General features: G+C 28.3%; 3 protein-coding genes across 7 annotated transcripts; 1 reads left to right on the forward strand and 2 right to left on the reverse strand.

Annotated features, from left to right (window-relative positions):
- Positions 1-41: 41 nt before the first annotated feature.
- LOC122501710 (phospholipase A2 group XV-like) lies at positions 42-12,219 on the reverse strand. 4 transcript variants are annotated; one of them, XM_043611395.1, is made up of 8 exons: positions 11,666-11,919; positions 9,643-9,785; positions 8,289-8,425; positions 6,366-6,600; positions 4,682-4,909; positions 3,102-3,273; positions 2,560-2,682; positions 42-326 (listed from the first exon to the last, which is right to left on the reverse strand). In XM_043611395.1, the coding sequence occupies exons 3-8, from the start codon at positions 8,361-8,363 to the stop codon at positions 107-109; spliced, it is 1,053 nt and encodes a 350-aa protein (XP_043467330.1). In that variant the 5' UTR covers positions 8,364-8,425; positions 9,643-9,785; positions 11,666-11,919; the 3' UTR covers positions 42-106. The 4 variants fall into 4 exon arrangements, with proteins under 4 accessions (XP_043467330.1, XP_043467331.1, XP_043467329.1 ...); XM_043611396.1 differs by lacking the exon at positions 11,666-11,919 and adding an exon at positions 9,910-10,027; XM_043611394.1 differs by lacking the exons at positions 8,289-8,425; positions 11,666-11,919 and adding an exon at positions 12,007-12,219.
- Positions 12,220-12,223: 4 nt separating this feature from the next.
- On the forward strand, positions 12,224-15,221 carry LOC122501712 (growth hormone-inducible transmembrane protein-like). Its single transcript, XM_043611397.1, has 4 exons — positions 12,224-12,548; positions 13,559-13,670; positions 13,937-14,560; positions 14,918-15,221. The coding sequence occupies exons 1-4, from the start codon at positions 12,368-12,370 to the stop codon at positions 14,994-14,996; spliced, it is 996 nt and encodes a 331-aa protein (XP_043467332.1). The 5' UTR covers positions 12,224-12,367; the 3' UTR covers positions 14,997-15,221.
- Positions 15,222-15,306: 85 nt separating this feature from the next.
- LOC122501709 (TBC1 domain family member 25) lies at positions 15,307-21,442 on the reverse strand. Of its 2 annotated transcripts, XM_043611391.1 has the most exons (9): positions 21,085-21,442; positions 20,435-20,544; positions 20,253-20,348; positions 19,903-20,050; positions 18,273-18,975; positions 17,784-18,183; positions 16,781-17,213; positions 16,463-16,680; positions 15,311-15,904 (listed from the first exon to the last, which is right to left on the reverse strand). In XM_043611391.1, the coding sequence occupies exons 1-9, from the start codon at positions 21,124-21,126 to the stop codon at positions 15,514-15,516; spliced, it is 2,541 nt and encodes an 846-aa protein (XP_043467326.1). In that variant the 5' UTR covers positions 21,127-21,442; the 3' UTR covers positions 15,311-15,513. The 2 variants fall into 2 exon arrangements, with proteins under 2 accessions (XP_043467327.1, XP_043467326.1); XM_043611392.1 differs by lacking the exons at positions 19,903-20,050; positions 20,253-20,348; positions 20,435-20,544; positions 21,085-21,442 and adding an exon at positions 19,087-19,406 and having other exon boundaries at positions 15,307-15,904.
- Positions 21,443-22,300: the final 858 nt, after the last annotated feature.

The following is a 22,300-nucleotide window of genomic DNA, read 5'->3' on the forward strand; positions in this document are numbered from 1 at the left end:
AACCGAATGAAGGTAAATAATTAAATAATAGTTTAAATATATTATTTTAAAATTATTTATATATTTATATGAAAGATTATTTTTTTTCAATAGGTGAATAAAATGACTATTGTTGTAGTATGCTTTTTATGTAGTTTAAAACATCAATATGTTTCAAAATATCCATATGATTTACTCCAACAAATTCTTTGTGATATATTTTTTGAATTTGTTTCTTTTGCCAAAGAAGACAAGCATTTAAACTCCTCAAATTAACCGTACCGTCTCCATCACCATTGATAAGTTCAGGATATCCGTCAATTGACGTACCAGGTTTATAGTATAACCTAAAAATAATTTAAATATTTGTGGAAAACATGGAATATGTGAATAATTTTGTGCTAGATTAACTTGAAAAAACCACTATATCCTATACTTTTATATATAGTATTCTGATGTAATAATCAAAATGAGCATATAATATACGCAGTCTCCTACGCATGGTAATATTAAAAATAATATCAACATAATATTACTGCTTGCACTATAAGGAAATTGTTTTTAAAAATATTCATTTTTAATTATTCAAAATAAAATCAAGTCTTAATAAATATTTTAAATCTATAATGAAAACTTGAATAGCAGGGCTTTGTATATATAAGTAATGATGAATTGTCTTATTATATGCGCATTTACACTACAAAAATCAAAAACATGTAACATTACCTGCAAATGAATTTTTATTTTTTAGGACCTGCAATATTACAGTGTTCTTATTATATTATGTAAAAATGTCCTCTGCAAGATTATATTACACTGTGATATAAAAGTAATATTCAGTTAATAGGGTCATTTGGGGTAAATGTAAACGGAATATCTATTCTTCACCAAAAACATTAGTTTTTTTTTGTTAAAAGGTAAAACGGACGGATTTCTTTTGCATAAACTTGTTACTTTACTTCCCAAGAAAAATTTGATGAGGTACAAAAAAATATTGATGCACCTGAATCGCCTAAAACTGACTGTTTACATTTACCCCGAGATTTTGAAATTTTCCTAAAATTCGGGGTAAATGTAAACACACACCACTGTAGTTAAGCGAGGTTTAAGAAACAAGTTATTTCAAGTATACTACTGTTTTAAGGGATGGAAAAACTGAAAAAAAATTCTTCGTATATATATAGTAAATCAACCAGTTGACTGATAATGTATCATATAAAATAAACAATCATCCATTACAAAATTAGTAATGTAAAAACTTGAATAACTTGAACAAATTTTAATAGATTTTCATTTAACTTGGTAAAAAGAAGTTTTTAAGGTTGCTGAATAAGAATCTAAAATCGAATTTTTAAATTTCAAAATGGAGGATCCAATATGGCGGTCAAACATAAACTATGACTAACTGACTAACACGAAGGAGGTATGAAAGAAGACCTAATTTCCTTTTCTATGTAATTTTACATTGCCAACTCTCTAAATCTGAATATGTGAAATTTCACTTATTGTACGTTATAAGTTGTCTTCTGAATCAATAAGTGCATATTATACACTTATAAATAAGTGAATTTTTCACTTATTCTGAGTGAAATTTCACTTATTATAAGTGTATATGCACTTATTGAACGAGAGAGCGACTTATAACTTACAAATATGTGAATTTTCACATACCTATTCAGATTTAGAGAGAAAGTAATGAAATTGTCAAATATAGAAGCAAATTTATTGAATTATTTTCTTTTAAAATGTAGTTCAAGTTCTGTTTACATTTACCCCGAGTTTTCAAATTCTCGGGGTAAATGTAAACACTTAATTATTTATTAACTAAATTGACGAAAATCAAAAATCAAAGTCAATTTTTGTTAGGGCATTAGGGGCCATTCATAAATTACGTAACGCTTTTTTTGGTCATTTTATACCCCCCCCCCCTCCCCATGTAACAAACTTTTACATATACATTAGCGCCATTTTTATAATGAGTGTAACAAATATCTTGACCTACCCCCTGAAGTGTTACGTAATTTATGAACGGACCCTTAATAAGGAAGAATTACATATTTTTGTTTGATTTTTAAATTTATTTTTATATGCAAATGCGAGACAAAATACTGAAACAGTAAAACTTTGATTTTCAATCTTTTTTGCATTAAAAAATAACTTACACTATATGGCATTGCCAATTGTCAAAATAAAATATTGGCAATACTCAGAACATCTTGTAGGAGAGCTGAGGTAAAAATATTGTCGTCGTACTTATTTTTAAATTTGTAAATTTAGCTGAAACATCTACTGTTTACATTTACCCCAAATGACCCTATTACGTGGTGAAGAGAGAAACATTAAGTGATTTTTAAAATTTTTTTAAAATGTTTTCATTTCAACTATGTAGTAATATTACAGTACCTAATATTATTAAGTGTAATATTAAAGTAATATCGCACCATGCAGCGGATATTTTTTCATCACAATAAAATCATTATAATATTATAGGTAATGTTACGAATATTCTAGATATAATATTACGTGCTGCTTGGGAATATTTTATAGTATTATTAATAATTTAATACATTTATATAATACCTTTCAACTGTCCCCACTTTGACACCATGTAAGCAATGCAATTTCACTTCTGGAGCTTCAAAGTATTTTTGATATTTTTCGTTATCTATCCGGAATTCCCATCCATTTGGAACATTTATATCTCTGCAAAAATTGTTATGAAAACTAAATTTAGTTTTTTTATTTATCTCAATAAGTTGACCATATACTTTTTGGAACACCCACGCTTTTAAAATATATATCATACTAAAAAATTGTATGATCCATACAGATTATAATACATTCTTCACAAAAATATTAAACTTTGATTTGTACTGTTTATGAAATGTAAACTAAAACTTGAAAGGTAAGGTGTTGTAGCAACTCCTTGATAAAGAATATATTATATATAGAAATGTTTGTGCTTGAATTAATACATTTCAAAAGTTTTAAGGGCATTTAATTATAAAAAAATATGTTTATAGCAGACATCAAATCTAATACGTTTCTTATGAATATTTTTAATTCAGAGTATCATTTTAAAACAAAAAAGTTCAAATGAATCTATTTTACAGAATATTTACATGAAGAATTCCTTCAGGTTAAGTAGAGTGTAATTTTTTTGATCTGTTTGCACCAAAATTTCAGAATTTTTCCAGAATAATGTTGAAGGTAAAAGCCATCCTAAACTTGGACTTGTAATTTGTTCATTTCTCATAACACTTTCTCGTAAAACATAAGCTCCCAAGTCATCACCTACAAATTACCAAAAAAATATTAGTACATATTTATGAAGATTTAAACATAATTTTATAAGAAGTTTCTTCAAAATTTAGACTGATTATACGGTTTTCCAAATGCACAACAGTGCGTGTATATGTTATTATCTTTCGAATAAAAAAATTTTGCTCGGCAAAGCTTATAACAGAAGAAAGGTTTTGTTATTTTATTGTACCAAGTTTTGGTGGTTATAATATAACTATCGTCTTTTTTTCTGTTTAGATATTTTAATTATATGAATAAATTATACTTGTTGTTTAATTAGTTTGGAACGTCATCATATAGAATAACAAGGAAAAATATTTGTCAAGTTTTTTTTTATTTATAAATTAAAATTTTTAAACCAAAGTGTCTTTTATAGAATATAACATTATTAATTTTGCAAAGGATACCGCTGTAGCGTATAGTAGCAGATATCATTTTTTAAAAATGATAAACAGTAATCATGCTTCAATTTTCAGAGTAGAGACATTTGATTTATTAATTTGTTTAATTATGTAATTTATTAATTAACTTTTGTCATTACTATTGGCTCAACTCTTTTCAGTGTCATGAGATGTATATGGCAATCACAAGATTTATTAATATTTCCTCCAAATTTTATTCAAAAAACTTTTTTCATTTCAGAGAAAGTCTGTGAGTTTTGAAATTGTCCTCTTTCCTACATAATTCCCTTAGAGGAATTTGCAGAATCGTTTTACTGTATTTTAAATAAAAATTCTATAATGAAATATGACGTATCCATTCAATGTTTTTCAAGTCATTTGGATGATCAGTATTATATAATAGTTTTTAAGCCCAACACTTTGAAAAATATAGAGTTTCAAGAAAAACACGTTTAAAATAGATTAAAGAAAAATCAAAGTTAAATTTTTATAACTTACAGTTAATTAACGATTCTTGATATGACCTTCCTTTGCCGATGCAAAAAAAATTTTTATCTACTGTTAATTGTTGTTAACTGTAGGGTGATCTTCCCTTAACAACAATTTTTATAGGTCATTTTGTCTAAAAAAAAATATTCTGTTAAAAATTCAAAAAATATTCACTTGGAATTAAAAAAACAAAATTTATTATTGAAACATAATCGGAGAAAGTAAAATTTGCTATAATTATTATTAAAAATTAAGAAAGCAGGTTATTGGAGAGTGATATTCTTTTATTACATCTTTGAGTTGATGAAATTGGTGTATACTGTCAACAATGCAATTGCATGAAGAAAATAAAATTTACTAGTTATAATAGTTTATTTTAAATCCAAAAGCCAGTTTTTACGGAGTGATATTCTTTTATTTATTACATATCTTTGAGAGTTGATCAATTTTGTGACATATTTTGTGTCAACAATCTTTAAAATATTTTAATTCGTAAAATAATTACTTACCAACTGCAAAAACTTTTAATGCCTTGACGGAGCCTCCCCAGACTCCTGCTAAAGTGATTAAAGAACTCAAATATTTATCCTTCCATTTCTTAGTTTGACGCTGTAAAAATATTAAAGACATAGGAGCTCCCATACTATGAGCTATTAAAGTTACTGGTGCATTACTATTTATTGTGTATGTTTCTTCAATAAGTAATTTTAATTTTACAAAAAATTCTTCACTTTCATCTGAAAATGCACGTACGCATTAATTAAAAATAAGTGTAATGTTATTAAAAATAATTGAAAATTTTAAACATTCTTAATAAGAATAGATTAAAGTAAATAAGGCGAGGGTTCACTTTAAAAATTTATAATTGACTTTCACAAAACGACCCGAGTCGAAATTTAAGCCCTACTTTCACCCTGAATTTTCAGGGTCTATTGATTGTTAGGAGTAGTAAAGTAGGGTCTAATTCTAATACAATTAGACCCTACTTTGACTCCCAAAATAGGCGGAAATTTGCCAATCTTCCATTTGGAGAAGCAAAGGAGGGTCTACTTCTAAGAAACCTATACCGTACTTTTAAACCTCGTAGACCCTACTTTCATACTCCTAGACCCTACATTCTAAAAGAAAATTTTGAATTATTTTTTAATGCATTACTTGAAACACTGCAAATGCAAAAAGTACTCCAAATTCATAAAACACATAAAATTCCACTTTTACTCATCCCTAGTGCTTCAATTGAATCTGAGCAAATCTTCAAATTTTTCTTTTTCTAATTGTAGGGTCTAGGAGTATGAAAGTAGGGTCTACGAGGTTTAAAAGTACGGTATAGGTTTCTTAGAAGTAGACCCTCCTTTGCTTCTCCAAATGGAAGATTGGCAAATTTCAGCCTATTTTGGGAGTCAAAGTAGGGTCTAATTGTATTAGAATTAGACCCTACTTTACGACTGCTAAACCTGAATAAGCCCTACATTTTCAGAGGCTAAGTAGGGTCTAAATTTCGACTCGGGGAATCATATTTAAGAATCGATAGTATAAGCAAACCTGCCGTTTTATTTATTAGTGAAAGGCTTTCGTAATACATTCTTTTATAATAATTTATGTGCACAATATGTTAATATGTCTCCTAAATAAAAACACATTATTCAAGAGAGTAATTCGTCAATGGACGGCAGAGACTTTTACACCCCTTTGAATGTTCAGTTAGTGTTTTCTAATTGCTCTCGCGAATAATGTTTACTCATTAAGGAGCCAATGATATTTAAGAATTGTTATAATTTATATACACGGAAAAAACTGCATGGTTGGGACAACCATATATATTGAAAAATACGGGATATCCATACTTAAGGTTATCACACTCATTTCTATGGATGTGTCAACTAAAGAAATGGATGTGGTATCTATCAAAATGGATGTGGTATCCATAAAAATGGATGTGATAACCTTAAATATGGATATCCCGTATTTTTCAATATACATATATGGTTGACCCAACCATGCAGTTTTTTCCGTGTATTAGTTCATCTGAGCGTTGATCGAGTAATTTGATCGGATACTCAAATGAACATTTTTTGATCATTGAAAGATTGAGGCAGTGTTTACATGGATAAAAGTATATGAAAAAGCAAAGCATGTAAACACATCCTCACTATCACTATATATATATATATACAAAATAAATATTTATCTTACTTGGTCCTTTTCTGAAGTCATATGGCGCACCCCGAAGAGACAAATTGCGTACATATCCCAACTCATTTACTAGCATATTTCCAATATCTTTAAAATAACTACCAGGAAATGCTTTGCTAGGGTCCAAATATTCAACACTAAAAGGGTCACCCCATCCTGGAATTCTTATATCTACTCCTTCTTGATTTTTTGTTTTTCGTGTTGTGTTATCATAATTTAATTTCATATTATCAATCTGTTAAAATTGAAAACGAAAATTTCCAATAAAATATATAGTACACAGGGTATGGGAAAAATATTGTTTCCCCTGCATATTTATAAGTGCACATGCATTTTAAAGCAAAGTTTTTGAAATGTACAAGTATTGTTGCGCTTAGAATAGTAGGTACTTATATATTATTCAACAAGGGAGTGCAAGTCCAAGAGTTCATATATAACTCGCGGAACTAGATCAGCCAATTTTAATTTTACGTGTTAGTCTCTAACAATAATGCACAAACAATATATAAAAAATGTGCCCTTCTCACCATCAAAATTATAAACATAAATTTATATCTAATTACCGTTTATGATTACGAGCAACGCGAGTCCCTAAAGTTTTTTAGTGCAATGAATGTGTTTCTTTTCATAATTTGTCGCCTTAGCTCGCCGATCGGAATTTGAATTAAAATGTGAAAAAACTGAGCAAACGCACAAGAACAGGCCATTTAATAAATATCAACCCGTGTCCGCGAAGGGCACAAAAATAACTTTTGACATCTACTGGTTGTTAAAAAGCTGTCAAAAGTATGTCAAATTTCAAAAATGGCACTTTTCACGACTTTTACATTAACTTCCACGAGTGAGTATAAATGTTTCCTGCACTCTCTAAATCTGAATCAGCGAAATTTCACTGATTCTCAGCGATAAGTATGGCCACTATTTTCAAACAGCGTAGGGGAGCGTGCGGGGTAATGAGAGCTTGCGGGTAATGGGAGCTTTTAAATTTCACGTACTTAAAAGCCTTAAAATTCGCTGCAATGTCTATAGAAAATCTTCTACAATCTTTGTTTATATCGTTCCAAAACAAACGATCACATTCTTGACAAATTTTTAGTAAAGAGAAGAGAAAATATATTTTTTGAGTTTTCGTTGTAAAATACAAAATATTTCTAAACATCACCATAAATAAGTAGTTAAAATCGTATTATTTAGTTATGTTTTTCCATTATATTATAGGTAAATATGTGTAGATATGTATACATGTATAAAAATCGAGATAATAATAAAATTTGTTTGTGTTTTTATTTTTTCATTCAAATTTTGGCCTGTAAGAATTATGTGGGGTAATGGGAGAATAAGTGTTAGCCCAAAGAATTTTCGTTACCATGCTACGGCTTTCGTTATTTCTGTGAAAATTGTAAAAGATATCACCTTATGAAAAAACTTTTAATTAAAAAATAATTTTTGGTGAAAAAATTGAAAAATTTAATTTTTTTTTTTCAAATTTTTTATTGAATTATAATTTAGAAAAAAATTTATTCCTAAGTCTAAAGTTTTGGCTTCATTGTAAGTATTAACACTTTTTTCTATTAGAAAACAAAAAATATTCCTAAAAAATAGAAATTTTTTAAATTTCAAGTGAAAGCTGCTCCCAATACCCCAAAAATTGGATGATGGCAAAAAATGTATTTTTTGTTGAAAATTTTTTTTTCCAATTTAATTTCTCTTTTTAAGTTTCTAATTAAACATAATTAAAGATAAATAACGAAATGAGTAGAAAATGACGAAAACAATGTATTATTATAAAGATAAGTTGGTTTTTTTAATAATTTTCCTTAAGGGGCTCCAATTCTCCCACGCTCCCCTATAGTTTTATAGGTTTTTTATAGCATAAATTCAAATGGTGAATATCTAATTATTATTTTTATAGTCTATACGTACCCGCGTGGAACTATGGACAACATCATGGGCCAAATCTACTGAAATATGGTCGAAATAGAAAAGAAAGAAAACCATTGCTGTTGACAGTTTCCTATACTTGAAAAATACACGTTCCACATCATATTTACAACACGCATCTATAAAGTCATGCAAACCACTGGATTCAGAAAAATTCACTTTTTATAAATTAACGGCTTTATCACATGAAATTTTTCTGTTTTTCAACTATGGGCAAAGTACAGCAAATCACAGGAGAAAAAGCCTCCATTTTCATCGAATTAAATATTCGGTTATGAAAAACCTGATTACAATTTAGTATTTGAACAACGCGGACAAAGGTTCATAAATAATAAATATTAAATCTTTTTAGTTTTTAAACTATGAGCAAAAACAGTTTTGGAAATTATCGATTTCAAAATGTACATTTTGATCAAATGTCTTCTGGATTAAAGATTTTTTCTATTAAATGTCTTTTCGGTCAAATTTCTTTTAAACAAAACACATATTACTCCATTTTTTCAATAATACATAAAGTGCCTGACGAAATTGATACGCAAAAATGGAATAATCTCGAAAGCAATAAACAAAGATGGAAAACTTTATTTCCAATTTTTGAATCGTAACATAATTTGTCTCTAATAATGGGCAAAAATAAAATGCATTGTTTGGACAAATTAATGTTTCGCAGCTTTTAAGAATTAGTTTAGAAATTTAAAAATTTACAAGTCTTAAAAGTGATTAATTTTCTAAAAATGTAATTCGCAGTATTGTCTTTCATTGAACGAATTTTTTTCATGGTTTATTAATTTGGAAATTTTATGTTCACAATTTTTAATTTTCGTTAAATTTAGAATTTTTACGTCACAGGCTTAAAGGGGATGGGGGGCCTACAGTTTTGTGACGTGGGGGAAGGGTTAAAAATTTTCCAAATTTGCGTGACATAATATTTGAATGATCCCTTTCGTCTCCATGCATATTTTTAAAAATGTTGACCATGGTTCAAAAATTCGGAAATTTAATATTTATAAATTGATAATTTGCAACAAAATGTATTTTTTTTTCTCTGACCATAGAGTGGCAGAATTTTTCCAGAGTTTAAAACTGTTTTAGTCATGGTTAAACTATAGGATTTGGCAATTAGTCATTGTCGACTAGCTTTTTTTTAATGTTACTGCCACCTGTGACCGCAACCTGACCCAACACTGTATATTAGTTGGCCAACCTATACTCATATTAACATTTCCACGCGGGTAGGTCTACAATTAATTGTTTAAAAGATTAAAGGTTTGAACTTTTTAAAGTTTCTTTTCACTACAGTATATTTATAAATATATATATATATATATATACATACCCAACAATCGATAACAACTGGAACTAATAATTCTAAATTTAACCAAATATTGAAAAAATCAGATGACGTTTTTTCACAAATGTAATGAACTACTGATGGCTTATTCAATTTTGCTTCAACCTGGCTACCTCCATCACCTGGAACTGTATGTACAATTCGTTATTTTACCAAATGAATCAACTTTTAGCAGATTATTAGTCATTTATAAAGAAATATATTCATTAAATTAAAAAACATTGCAATATGTAATTCATTTTGCAGTACAACCTTCATTCAATTATTTTCACTGTTTCCTCAAAGTTTTCAACGTTTTAATGAATAAACATTATTTTATGTTTAAATATTTTTAAAAATTATTATACTAAAATGAAAAAATTGGAAATTAAACATACACTTACTTTATAATAAAGGTTTTTAATTAAATACCAATTTTAAAAAAGTAATAAAAAAATTGTCTTTAGAAAATTTAGAAACATATTTTCATCACATTAATGATAATTGAATAATATATTAGTTTTAAATTGTTAAAAAAAAGTCAGTGTTTTGAAAGTGCATCGTATAATTAAATATATGCATCTCAAGTAGAACATTTAGTTTGTTGGAAAAAAATTTCAACTTGTGATACTAGGTTTATGTCAATAATTACAATTTTTACTAGTGAATTCTACACTCTAAAAAGTAAGGATCTTGTAATCTAATAATAATAATCCCTTAAATTTTGCTTCAATTTTTCCTAACCTTATTTCCGCATTCTTGAGACTAAAATTTGAATTCTAAAAAACTAATAAATGTTGAATGTAAAAGAAATTTGCCCTAAAAAGCTAAAAATTTCCCCTAAAAACATCCTGATATTCAATGGATGTCCTAGGGATAACCACTTGATTGAGGAAATTAGGATTTCCTAGAATGCCACAGGATCATCCACATGAACATTCTACCAATATCTTAGACATATCCTAATTTCCGAATACTTTTAGAAAGTTCCCAGGACATTCTGATTTATATATCTGTTGCTGTTAGGATGAAGATATAAATTTTTCTTCTTGTAACTGTAACATCAAACACTTTTAAATTAAAATACTGCTTTTCAAAGCAGATATACAAATGTATGTATATCTAGTGTTTTATTGACAGACGACAATAAATATACAATTCAAGTCTTGTTAGAATAAAAAATTTAATTTTTGTACAATTTTTAGAAATTTTTCCTGACTTTGAATGAAATTCTTTCATTTTTTTCCTGACCATACTATAGACACCCTGCAATGTGGTATAGCTTGTAAATTTACAATATCAAGAAAAAACAAGGTTTCATGTTAAATTACATGAAGTAACGTTATAATTTCTTGGTGACATAACAAAGTTATAATAATTACAATGTCCATTATTATCAATTTTACAAGGATCTTTAAAACCACATAATTTTGATTTTGAATAATAGGAAAATTTATTTTTTGATATCATTTAATCACAAGCATTTAAGAATTAAGATTAATTTTTGTATTTTACTATATATAATATAATATAATTTTACACTTTACTCAATTCAAAGGAACGGAGTAAAAATGAAAATATTAAATAAAAAATTGTAGTAACATAACCTATAAATGAAATTTAGTCCATACTTTTGATTTACTTTCCGTTTTGTAAATTTACAAGTTTCCACGCAACATTGGATATGTACAAACACTTTTCTCCATCATACTTTATAAAATTAATTTTACATTTTTACAGTATAAATTAATTTTATATATCTTTTGATTGATTTTAGCAAAGTTTACAACTATATATTAACCGACTAGGATGAAAAGTTATTGTTTTAAATTTTCGTCTAAATACGTTTTTGTAACGTATTCTGTATCAACCATTTGTAAATAAAAAATATTAATTTTCTGCATAAAAATTGTTTCATTTTATTTTTCATCATATATATAAATCTTTTCAACTTGACTATGAAAAATTATAATTTTATTTATTAAAGTTGAAGAAATAAATTTATGTAATTTTCAAAGTTAAGCCTTACTAAATATAACGGGTGACATGTTCTTTTCAACTTGAATACACTTTGTCAAAAGAAAGTGAATAAATAATATGCACATAACATTGCTATTTAATTTGAAATGCATCACCAATCGAGGAAATTGTTATATTTGTAATTATAGTAATAATAATAATAATAATGCTTCACAATAAACACTGTTTTTCAATTTAATATAACTCCTCTTGTTTATATAAATGAAAGAATAAATAAAAATTTGAAATTCAAAATAAACAAAAATCACGATTAAAAACAAACAGAAAAAAATGACACATCATTTTTAGATTTTAAGTTTCGGCATTAACTAAATAAACTTTATTTCTAACCTCTCTCACTCTGTGGGTAGAGAAAAAATTTTCGGAAAAATATTAAAGTCAGTTTCACACCTAAAGGTTGTTCAGTCTGAGGGTGCGATTCCATGTGAGCAGAAGATCACGAGGACGAGAGTGAAAAGAACAACAATATCTTCCTATCTTTTTTGCACTCATGATTTTCTCTGCTTTTGGTCGACATTCTGCTCACATGGGATCGCACCCTTATTGTGAGTGAAAATCTATTATCAACCATTGACGACGACAGCAGACGACTACTACAAATACAAAAGTGTTACTTAGTTTTACATATTATAATCAAAAAACCAAAGTTATAAAATTTTTAATATTGAAAAACCAAAACGAAAAATAAACCATGTTTTTGAGAATTTGCCAATCAAAATTGCCACAAATATCTTTGTTGAAATCTTTGGGGTTTTCTCGAAATGTTCAAATTGTTAGATCACTTACAAATGATGGAAAACAATCTTTTACAAGGACCGCTCGTTCTCGAGAAACTATAAGCGAAAAAATTTCTAAACCTTCAATTGGAACAGGTAGCTACATTTTTATTTTATATTTCGTGAATTCACTTTAATGAAACAATTAAATATATCAGTTTAAATAGCATAATTACACAATTATGTACCGAAATTAAATATTGCCCTACCGGTAGGTTAGACTGAAATATACTAGAGAATTTACACTGAATCCTCAGTATTTGCAAATATTTTATTTATTATTTGTATAAAATTAGCTGCTTCATATAGACCAGCAAGGATTGAGAGAAAAATTCGCTAGACACCCTGATTTATATCTTTAACGAATTTTTCCAAAATAGCATCTATCATTAATGTAATGCTGCAGAATCTTTTGATGCAAAGAAAATTTAACATAGAAATCATTTCAGAATCATTGAAGAAAATAATTAGAAAAGCGCTGAAAAAATGGAGAATACTACCATCTTAACCAAAGCACAGAACACAGCGATTCTGACTGTGCTAAAAGGCAATTTTTGCTTTAGTTAATATAAGGTAATAAAAACATGTCATTTATAAAGAAGTGTATTCGCGTAATTGCACTCTTTTTATATTTATTCTTTTTAAAAAAGAAAGATAATTTTTCGTCATTTTATACGTATCTATGAAAGTGTAATTACGCAAAAATAAATTTATTATAACCTGTGCAATTCCAAGAAATAATTACTAACTTTCGGAGCACTAATTAACTTGAAGCTTGCTCGTATATTTTTTATTAGTAGTATAAAGTTTAAGTAAACCAAGTTTTTAAGGAATAATCAGATAGACAGTTAAATTAAGTTATTCCAATAGCATAATTTCATTTTCAACTTTACATTTAAATAAAGGTTACAACAGATACTCTGTTTTCTGTATTTATTTTTTTCATCAATTCATAAATCCAAGCTCACAATTAGGACATGTTGTGTAATTATGAGAATATTTGCATTTAAAGAAGTATAAAGTAATAAATTAAAGAACCATATTATATATTAAATAGAAAATACATATTCCATATATTTAGTAAATAAATTTGGTTTTTTCAACAGCTACTAACATTGGTAAAGGCGCTATCGCTGGTGGGTCCGCCTTGGGTTTAGGGGCATTATGTTTTTATGGATTAGGATTTTCATCAGAAAGCGGAATCATCGATCATGCACAGTAAGTAAAATATGTAATACATACCTATATTATCATTCTAAAATTTTCTTCTCCAACGCAAAAAAGATGACCCAAGCAACACGTAATTTTGCCGCTTGATATACTTTACTATTATGTATATGTTTTTTTAAATGTACGATGGGTTTTCATTTCTAGTTCCCCTTGCTTTCTTTAAAAAAATCTTTTAGTTTAACATGTAATATTTTCGGTTTTTGCAATTTTAAGAATAAAGGTTTAAAGATTTACTTTGATATAAAATTTTGCAGTATTTGGCCGCAATATGTGAAAGATAGAATACATTCAACATACTTTTATACGACAGCTTCAGTAGCTTCAACTGTAGCAGCAGCAGCCATGGCTTTAAGATCACCAGTTGTTATGAGGGCAGTAGCTAGTCAGAGTTGGCTTGCCATTGGAGTCACCATTGCATCTCTAATATTGTCCTCTTCAGTTGTGCGGAGTTTGCCTTATGAAGAGGGAAAATTTACTATGAAACATATTGCATGGTTATTACATACAGCCATAGTAGGCACAATATTTGCCCCCCTTTATTTTATGGGAGGAACATTAGTCCTTAGAGCTGGCATATATACTGCTGGAGTAGTCGGAGGATTATCAACTTTGGCAGTTTGCGCTCCGAGTGAAAAATTCCTGATGATAGGTGGACCACTTGCAATTGGATTTGGAGTTGTGTTTGCCAGTTCTTTGGCTACTTTTTTTATTCCTCCAACAAGTGCCTTAGGATCTGGTCTTTATTCACTTGCACTTTATGGAGGTCTCATTCTTTTTTCAATGTTCCTTTTGTACGACACACAAAACTCTATTAAAAAGGCTGAAACATATCCAAAGTACAACATGAAGGGGTATGAAGCTTATGACCCAATTAACAAGTAAGTTATAGACATTTGTCTTTTAAGTTTTTAACATGACTAGTCAAAGTTAATGTGAAAGATGCAATAACCAATGTATGATGAGATTAGAAATTATGATAGTTATAATAGATTTGCTATTCAAATTTAAATACTTTATTGAATATGACTATGATAAAAGTATCACTAACAGCTCACAGCTCACTGCTGCAGTGCTGCCTGCGCAAGCAGCCAAAATGCAACGAGTGTAAGGGAATGTTGTTTTGTCATCAAGTTTTTACTTACATAACATATTAAAAGGAACCTATATTTATTTAAGTAGTAATTTATAATTTAATTTTATCGCAAAGTAGGTAAATAAATTTAATATTTTTCCAGTGCTCTCCACATCTACACCGACATCATTAATATTTTTATTCGTATTTTCTCAATTCTTGGTGGCAGCAGTCGCAAGTAACTCCCACATTTAGAGTTTAAACATAAAGATATGTAAGATATAGTACATTAAATGAAAATTTATTTATGTGAATTTAAATTAAAAACATATTATTTCAAACTTTATTTACGTTTAAAATTAATAAAGAAATTAAAAATTCTCAATACAAATGGATATCCTTTTCTGTAACTGTAATTATATATAACTATGTACAAAAAAATTAAATATATATATGTAAAAAAAAAAGATGGGTACTCCTCTATAAGAGAAAGGTGTATTAACAAAATATGTTCCCTAATATAATATTATTTAAATAAAAATGCTTTTATTTTTAATTTTTACATCTATTTTCATTTGAGAATATTCAAATATATTTTTAAAGAAAATAAGCTTTTGGTATTCAACTTCTATTCAAAGAAATACTTTTGAATTAAGAAAAATTAAGAATATAATTTTGATACAATAGAACAAAGTGACAACTTTCTTTGCTCTTGAGTTGTAAATAAATAATAATTGTAATTTAACGCTCAATGTGCTATTATACGTTAATATAGTCAGTTTTAGAATGTGTCCTCATATATCCAGCAAATAATTGTCTTGCTTGATTTAAGACTTTATTAACATTATGTCGACGAACCATTTTATCAAAATGCATAGCCATTTCGTTATAATCCATTTGATTGCGCATAACATAGTCTCTATGTTGCAAAAGTAATGTAATACATAAAAACATTAAAAATGGATTACCACCTCCAAATTCATTTGGAGGTGGAAGTGAATATTTACTCTCATTTACATCAGATGGTATAAGATTCATAATTTCTGTTGCTTCTTGACAATTTTCTTGAAATGATATTCGAGTGGTTTCAATTTCCACATTGTTTTGATTTTTAGTATCAGTTCCTGCCTGTTGAGAGCAATTCTCAGGTCTGTAAAAAATTAATTAACATAAACATATATTACACTTGCGTAATTTAACATTTGTTAAATGTGTACATCCGCATCAAAAGAGAGACCACTTTGTCGATTTTATTTCACGAGATAATCTCATTTTTTATTTTTTATAAAATGGGAAGTAATGGTAGATTTGAACTTTAGGCTTAATTTTTATTAACCATTTGTTCAAAAGGACCCAGCACAAAATAAATTAAAAAAAACTTTTCGTCAAATTAATTGAAATCTCCAAAAGACTCAAAATGTAATTCTGAAAAAACTTTTCCTCAGACAAAAATTCAGTTTTTAGGGGTTAAATATTTAGTTAAATTGTAGTTTTTTTTTTGGTGGGGAAATGGACTCTTAAAAACCGACTTTTTGTCAAAGGAAAATTTTTTTCAGAATTACATTCCGACTCATTCCTGAAGCGGTTTCACAATATTATTATATTGCATTCACAATAGTTTTCTTCAATGTATTTTGTACAGGGACCTTTAATCAAGAACATACTCATGTCCCTTTTCATGTGCGGACGTACACAAATACACTCATACCCCAAATATTGGAATATCCTAACTGGTGTGTCAGATGTTATTCCATTTTTATCATCTTGAACTTCCTCACTATTTTCAATATTCAATGAGTTCATCCAATTAAATTCATCAGCCGCAGAAGTACAGTTTTCTTCATTTGTTTCCACATCACATTCTTCAAACCCAATCACCTTATTTTCCTTATACATGTGTATATTAGATGAAGAAGAACCAAATACCTATAACATTTTAATATTTCAAATTGTGTCTACAATGGGCATCAATTTTTAAAACGCGGTTATATGTTGTCTATTGTTGACTCAACCTAGATGGACGAACCTGGCGATTTAAAGATTCAATCTCCTGCTTCAATTCTTTTGTCATTGCAGTTGTCATGGGATAAAAATCAGTGAAATCATCCAGACAGGAATCGTTGAGCGATTTTTCATCTGCCAAATTCAAAGAGACTTCTTTTTGTTGATGATCATTTTTTGTGCACATAACTTTACTACGATTGGAACTTGAAAAATTCAAAAATTCATTCAAATTCTTGACAACTCTTAGGGATTTTTTTTCAGATTCTAAAAGTTTCTGTTCTTCTGCAAAGCTCAATTCTCCTTTCAAGTTTACTTTCATACTTGGACTTTCGTTTGATAAAGTTTCAGTACTTAAACACTCATCTTCAGAATAAATATTTTTATTTATCACAGCCTTTGCATTCGTACTTGATTCTAAAGGCAGTCCTTGTGAAGATGCCGGCCCAGAAGGTGATCTACGTAGATGTGCAATATATATTATTTTATTATATAATTTATATTATCAAACTTTCCTGAACGCTGCATTTCAATATTTATTTTGTAAATACCTAGTGTTATACGGATTTTAACAGTTATTTTTTTATCAAATAGTTTAATTATTTTCAATGTTTAACCTTTAATATACTGTGAGACAAAAGTTATTTCGCTCAATAAATTTGCTTCAAATTGGATTAAAATTAAAAGATAGAAAATGCGCGGTAGAAAATTAAAGATTATGTTTAGGAATTGTGAAAAACAATTTTTTTCAACTAAATAGTTAATGAAAATAATTCTTTTTAACTTGAGGTAAATAAAAATGAATCTTTAATCAAATGAAAAACATTGCGAAATATAAACTGTAATCGGAATAAACAATAATTATAATCCTCTCAAGGACAAAGAAAATCTTATAAAATCAACAGTTTATCAATAAACTCTCTGAAAATCTCTCCCTTGTAATATTATGTATTAGAGATTGATTTTGTTTGAATGTAATTTACTGCTACATGGAAATGTGTACATTAAAGTAAATGATAATATATTACGTTTCTAAACTACTATCCACATTAGCATTCTCCACAGAGGACTCCCCTGCAACTGCTTGTCCTCTTTTACTGCTGCTGGTCATCTGTGAACTCTGTGAACTCTGTGATGAACTCTGTCGACGAATGGCGCAAACTTTAGTATAGGCATTTCCTCGAATTTGTTTTAAACTAGAACTTGACTGCGGTGAAGATGGAGGGAAGGGAGTTTCCACTAAACTCAATTCTCCAACAGGAGGTAGAGCAGGCAATGCTGCCCAACTTACTTCAAGCATTCTCAAAGCGTCATCCAATGCAAATTCCCGCTTCATTTCCAGCAACAACCATCGATAAGTGAAGAGAAGGTCATCGGCTTGGTGAGATTTTAGATAGGCATAAAATTGCGGATCATAATACTGTATACCTATGACAAAAAATGCAAAAAATACAAAAAATTCATGTTACAACATTTATTCATTTGAGACAAATTTATTTTTTTATACACAACTTTACCTTCTGACAAATGAGCAAACTTGGTAGTCATGGTAATACCATCCAACATGAAATTATCTTTAAGCCTTCTCATCAATGCGCACAAACAAATATAAGCTTGAGCTTCGTCACGCATCATAACCAAGAGGGGTGAAGCAAGGTCACTCATGCCTTGACAATAACTGATGCTTGGATGATTAAGGGCATAAGTTGTCAGGATGTTGAAAAGACTAGCAATGTTCTGATTGTCATCGGATCCTGCATAAAATTTGTGATGCCTATCCGTTCGAAGGACATCCTTTCTAACCATATTTGTAACATATCCAATATCATCTATATTTTGACCCTGACGTATCAATGACTTCCATTTGTCTCTTAAATTTTGATATTCTTGAGATTTCTTTTTCATGTAATCAATTCTCTCACGCCCAGACATGCCATTTGGATATACGTTTAAAAGATGTTTCCACACAACTTTACGCAAACTTGGTTCAATGCCACCAAAGTAAATAACAGCTCTTAATTCCTTTGAACAAATTATTTGTCCTATTGGGTCTAAAAATTTTCTAAATTCAATATCCGTTAGTGGTGGACGAGGAAGTTCAACGTTATCGTCTGCTAAATTTCCAAGAGCTCTTTGTACCAAATTAAATGTTTTTTCCATTTGTAAAGATGATGTTGCTGCATTACTTGCAGTTTGTATTTTTGAGAGTTGGTTCAGCACCTAACACAGTGTAATTACATGCAATAAATAAATATAATATTGACGAGTTTCGAGCAAATTGCGGGGAGAATCCTTTGAAATACATATATAATAATTAAATTCAAGTCTCACCTGAAATTGCGCACCATATTTAAATTACATACTTTCCAACAATATAAATTAACATTTTTAACATGGTAATAATTCAACTTTTGTATCAGTTTTAGTTAATTGATACGAAAGAAAAGTTTTGGGTGATTTTGATTCGATTTCAAACTTGAAACAATAAAATGATTTCCTTTCCAATCCCCGCGAAACAAAAAGTCGAAAACAAACTATATTTAGTTTTGAATTTGAGACATAGGTAAATCAAAATTTAGGTTTGATTCCGATTCAAATGTAAAACAACAAATGCCGAGTTAAATTTAGTTTTTTATTTTTAAGCTTTTAATAAATATCTAAAAACTTTTCAACCACTGCGTTGATTTCAATGGAATGAAATGTAAATGCAATTTGTAAATTTGTCGACCTGCACCTGCGGAATAAAGTTATATTTGAGTCAGAGCCAACTGAACTTTTTATTTGTGTTAAAAAAAATTTCTATTTAAAACAAATAAATAATACAGGTGATTTTGAGACAAATATACTTTTATTTATAACTCAAATAAATTATATTTAGTTTAAATCAAATTTTTCTCTGGGTGTGTACATCGAAGCTGAAATAGGAGCAAAAAATCAAATATTTAAATGTGATTTTTTTTTATTTTGAGATTAGAAATTTTTAATTTGGAATAATTTATTTATAAGAAATTTTTGAAAAGTTTTTGATTTTTCAACTCTCAAAACTATTTTCCTGGAATTTTTGGTTTGAAGCTTTTGTTGTACCCCAATCAGTTTTTTGCCTACTTACTAGGATATTACAGTATATTCGTTAATAAAATAATTTACCTTATTCAATATCAAGCCCGGAAATTTTTGACTCTTACATGGAACCCCTGTGCTTTGTTGCTTAGTTGACACTTCTCGCAAATTTTCATCGTAGTCATATTTGCATGGTTTTAAATTTACTTCAAGGTAAAGATAAGGGTCTGATGCACTGTAAAAATAGCAAGTTTCCATAACTCGAACGACAAGCTATAATGAGGTCGTAAAATCTTTACCAATAATAAATTATTAAATTAAATTAATTTTTGTTCTAGTTACTTTCTCTTTGATAATTTCTTAATGATTGTTAATGATCTTCATCATAAATAAAACCAACAAATCGTAATATTTAATCAGATTTTAATAAAAATTACCTAATAAACGCTGCATCCAAATCCCAATCCGATAAAAGGAATAAATAAGTTTCAGAACCATAATCATCAATTGCACGATAAGAAATAGAAAAGTCTCTGTAAAATTCGTTGACATTTACTTGTGATTAATATTATTATTTAAAGCAGATAGTTTACATAATTCAAATCATTTTTTACTTTACCCTTTGATATCAAAGGCCTTAATTAATATACTTTGTAAAACTTCTATAGATGTAATTTGAGGATCAACAGAAAATTTTCGATATTCTGGCTGATGTCGCATTTCACATTTCTGAAAACATTATGTATTTATTATTAATTTCTTTAATATATTACACTCATCGAAATTCCTAGTTTTCAATCTTTTGGAATATGGGACAAATAATTTATGAATAATATGAGCTACATTATTTGTTAACAAAATAGAAATAAAATCTAGGTACGATAATTATGTGTCATATTTACATTTTACCAAATTGATTAATATATATATTTATATATATATATATATATTTATATATTTATATATTTATATATATATATATATATATATTTATATATTTATATATATATATATATATATATATATTAAATGTATAAATTATAATTCTCAATATCATAGTCTTCATACAGAAAATAATTAATGAAATTTAAAATTTAACGTTATGTAAAAATCAATTTTTGGAAATTTAATTTTTTATCTTCTTTTAATCATTTTTCTTACTCATTCAATATTTAAATATGAAAGAAAACCAACTGTATTGTTTACATTTTTATTATAATACAGCAACTACGAATATTAAAAAGATAATAAGAAGAATACTTGATATACCTTAACTTTAACTCTTACAGCTTCTCGAGTACTTGAAAACATCACGTAAAAATTTTTTTTATGAAAAATTGATATTTATTTTAAATTTTTCATAGGTATAAAGAATTGTTTTTTATTTTATTTTTAAAAGAATATTTAATTCTCCTAATACAGATTGTGAAAAATAAAATTTTGGAAGTAAAATAAAGTTTTCATTCATTTTTCTCTTTTCATTAATGTAATGTACTTTAAATACATACACTAATCATATTACAAATATAAATATTGATTCTAAAAAACTTTCTGGATAAAAATGTTTTTAAAGTACTGAATTCTTCTGAACTGAGTAGAGAGTAAATTCGCAACACTTTTTATCTTTATGGAGCGTTCACAATAAGTGCAAAAGTTTGGAAACAAGTGTATACAGTTGTGTGTGCAGCCCTTCTCTGGCTGTGCTTACATGCTTGCGTTTTAACGTATGTTTTCATATACTTTTATCCTTGTTACACTGTACATACACTTATTGCATAATAATTCATACTCAACTCAATAATGAGACAGAAAAAGACGGGCATATACTTTTATCCTTGTTTCATCTTGTAAGTAAAAAGGATAGTTGAATAGCTCTGTCCATATTTCACTTTCCTAAGAGTACGTTCACACGACTTTTGGAAAAACCATTTTTGTCTTTCTCTCTTCTATGACAGAGGCATAAGTTTGTCTCACTCTGCATTTTCTGTTTTTGGAAAAGTAAGAAAATGTAGAGTGAGACAAACTTATGCCTCTGTCATAGGAGAGAGAAAGAAAAAAAAACAAATATTTCTATCCTTTTTACACTCACTGCTCTCAACGCAAAACGCAGCGTTCGAACGCAATAAGCATGTAAACACCGCCTCAGGTTGTTACACCTCTGCATGAGGGTGGAGTCCCATGGCAGCGTATTGCGTTGCGTTTTGTAACTAGGCCATGAGTGTGAGAGAGATGAAAATATATGTTTGCTATATTTGCACTCATTGCCTAGTTACAAAACGCAACGCAAAACGCTGTCATGGGACTCCACCCTCAGAGGTGTAACCGCATGCATCTATTTTCAGATGAGACATATTTTAGTTTTACTAATTAATTAAGATCAGTAAACTAATTTTTAAGTAATTATTTAATTATTTATTAGATTTCATTAATTAGTAAAACTAAAATATACCTATTCTGAAAGGAAAGTTGTTGTAGAAGCAGCTTG

This window comes from Leptopilina heterotoma, unplaced genomic scaffold, assembly GCF_015476425.1.
Source record: "Leptopilina heterotoma isolate Lh14 unplaced genomic scaffold, ASM1547642v1 Lhet_212, whole genome shotgun sequence".
Taxonomy (NCBI): Eukaryota; Metazoa; Arthropoda; class Insecta; order Hymenoptera; family Figitidae; genus Leptopilina; species Leptopilina heterotoma.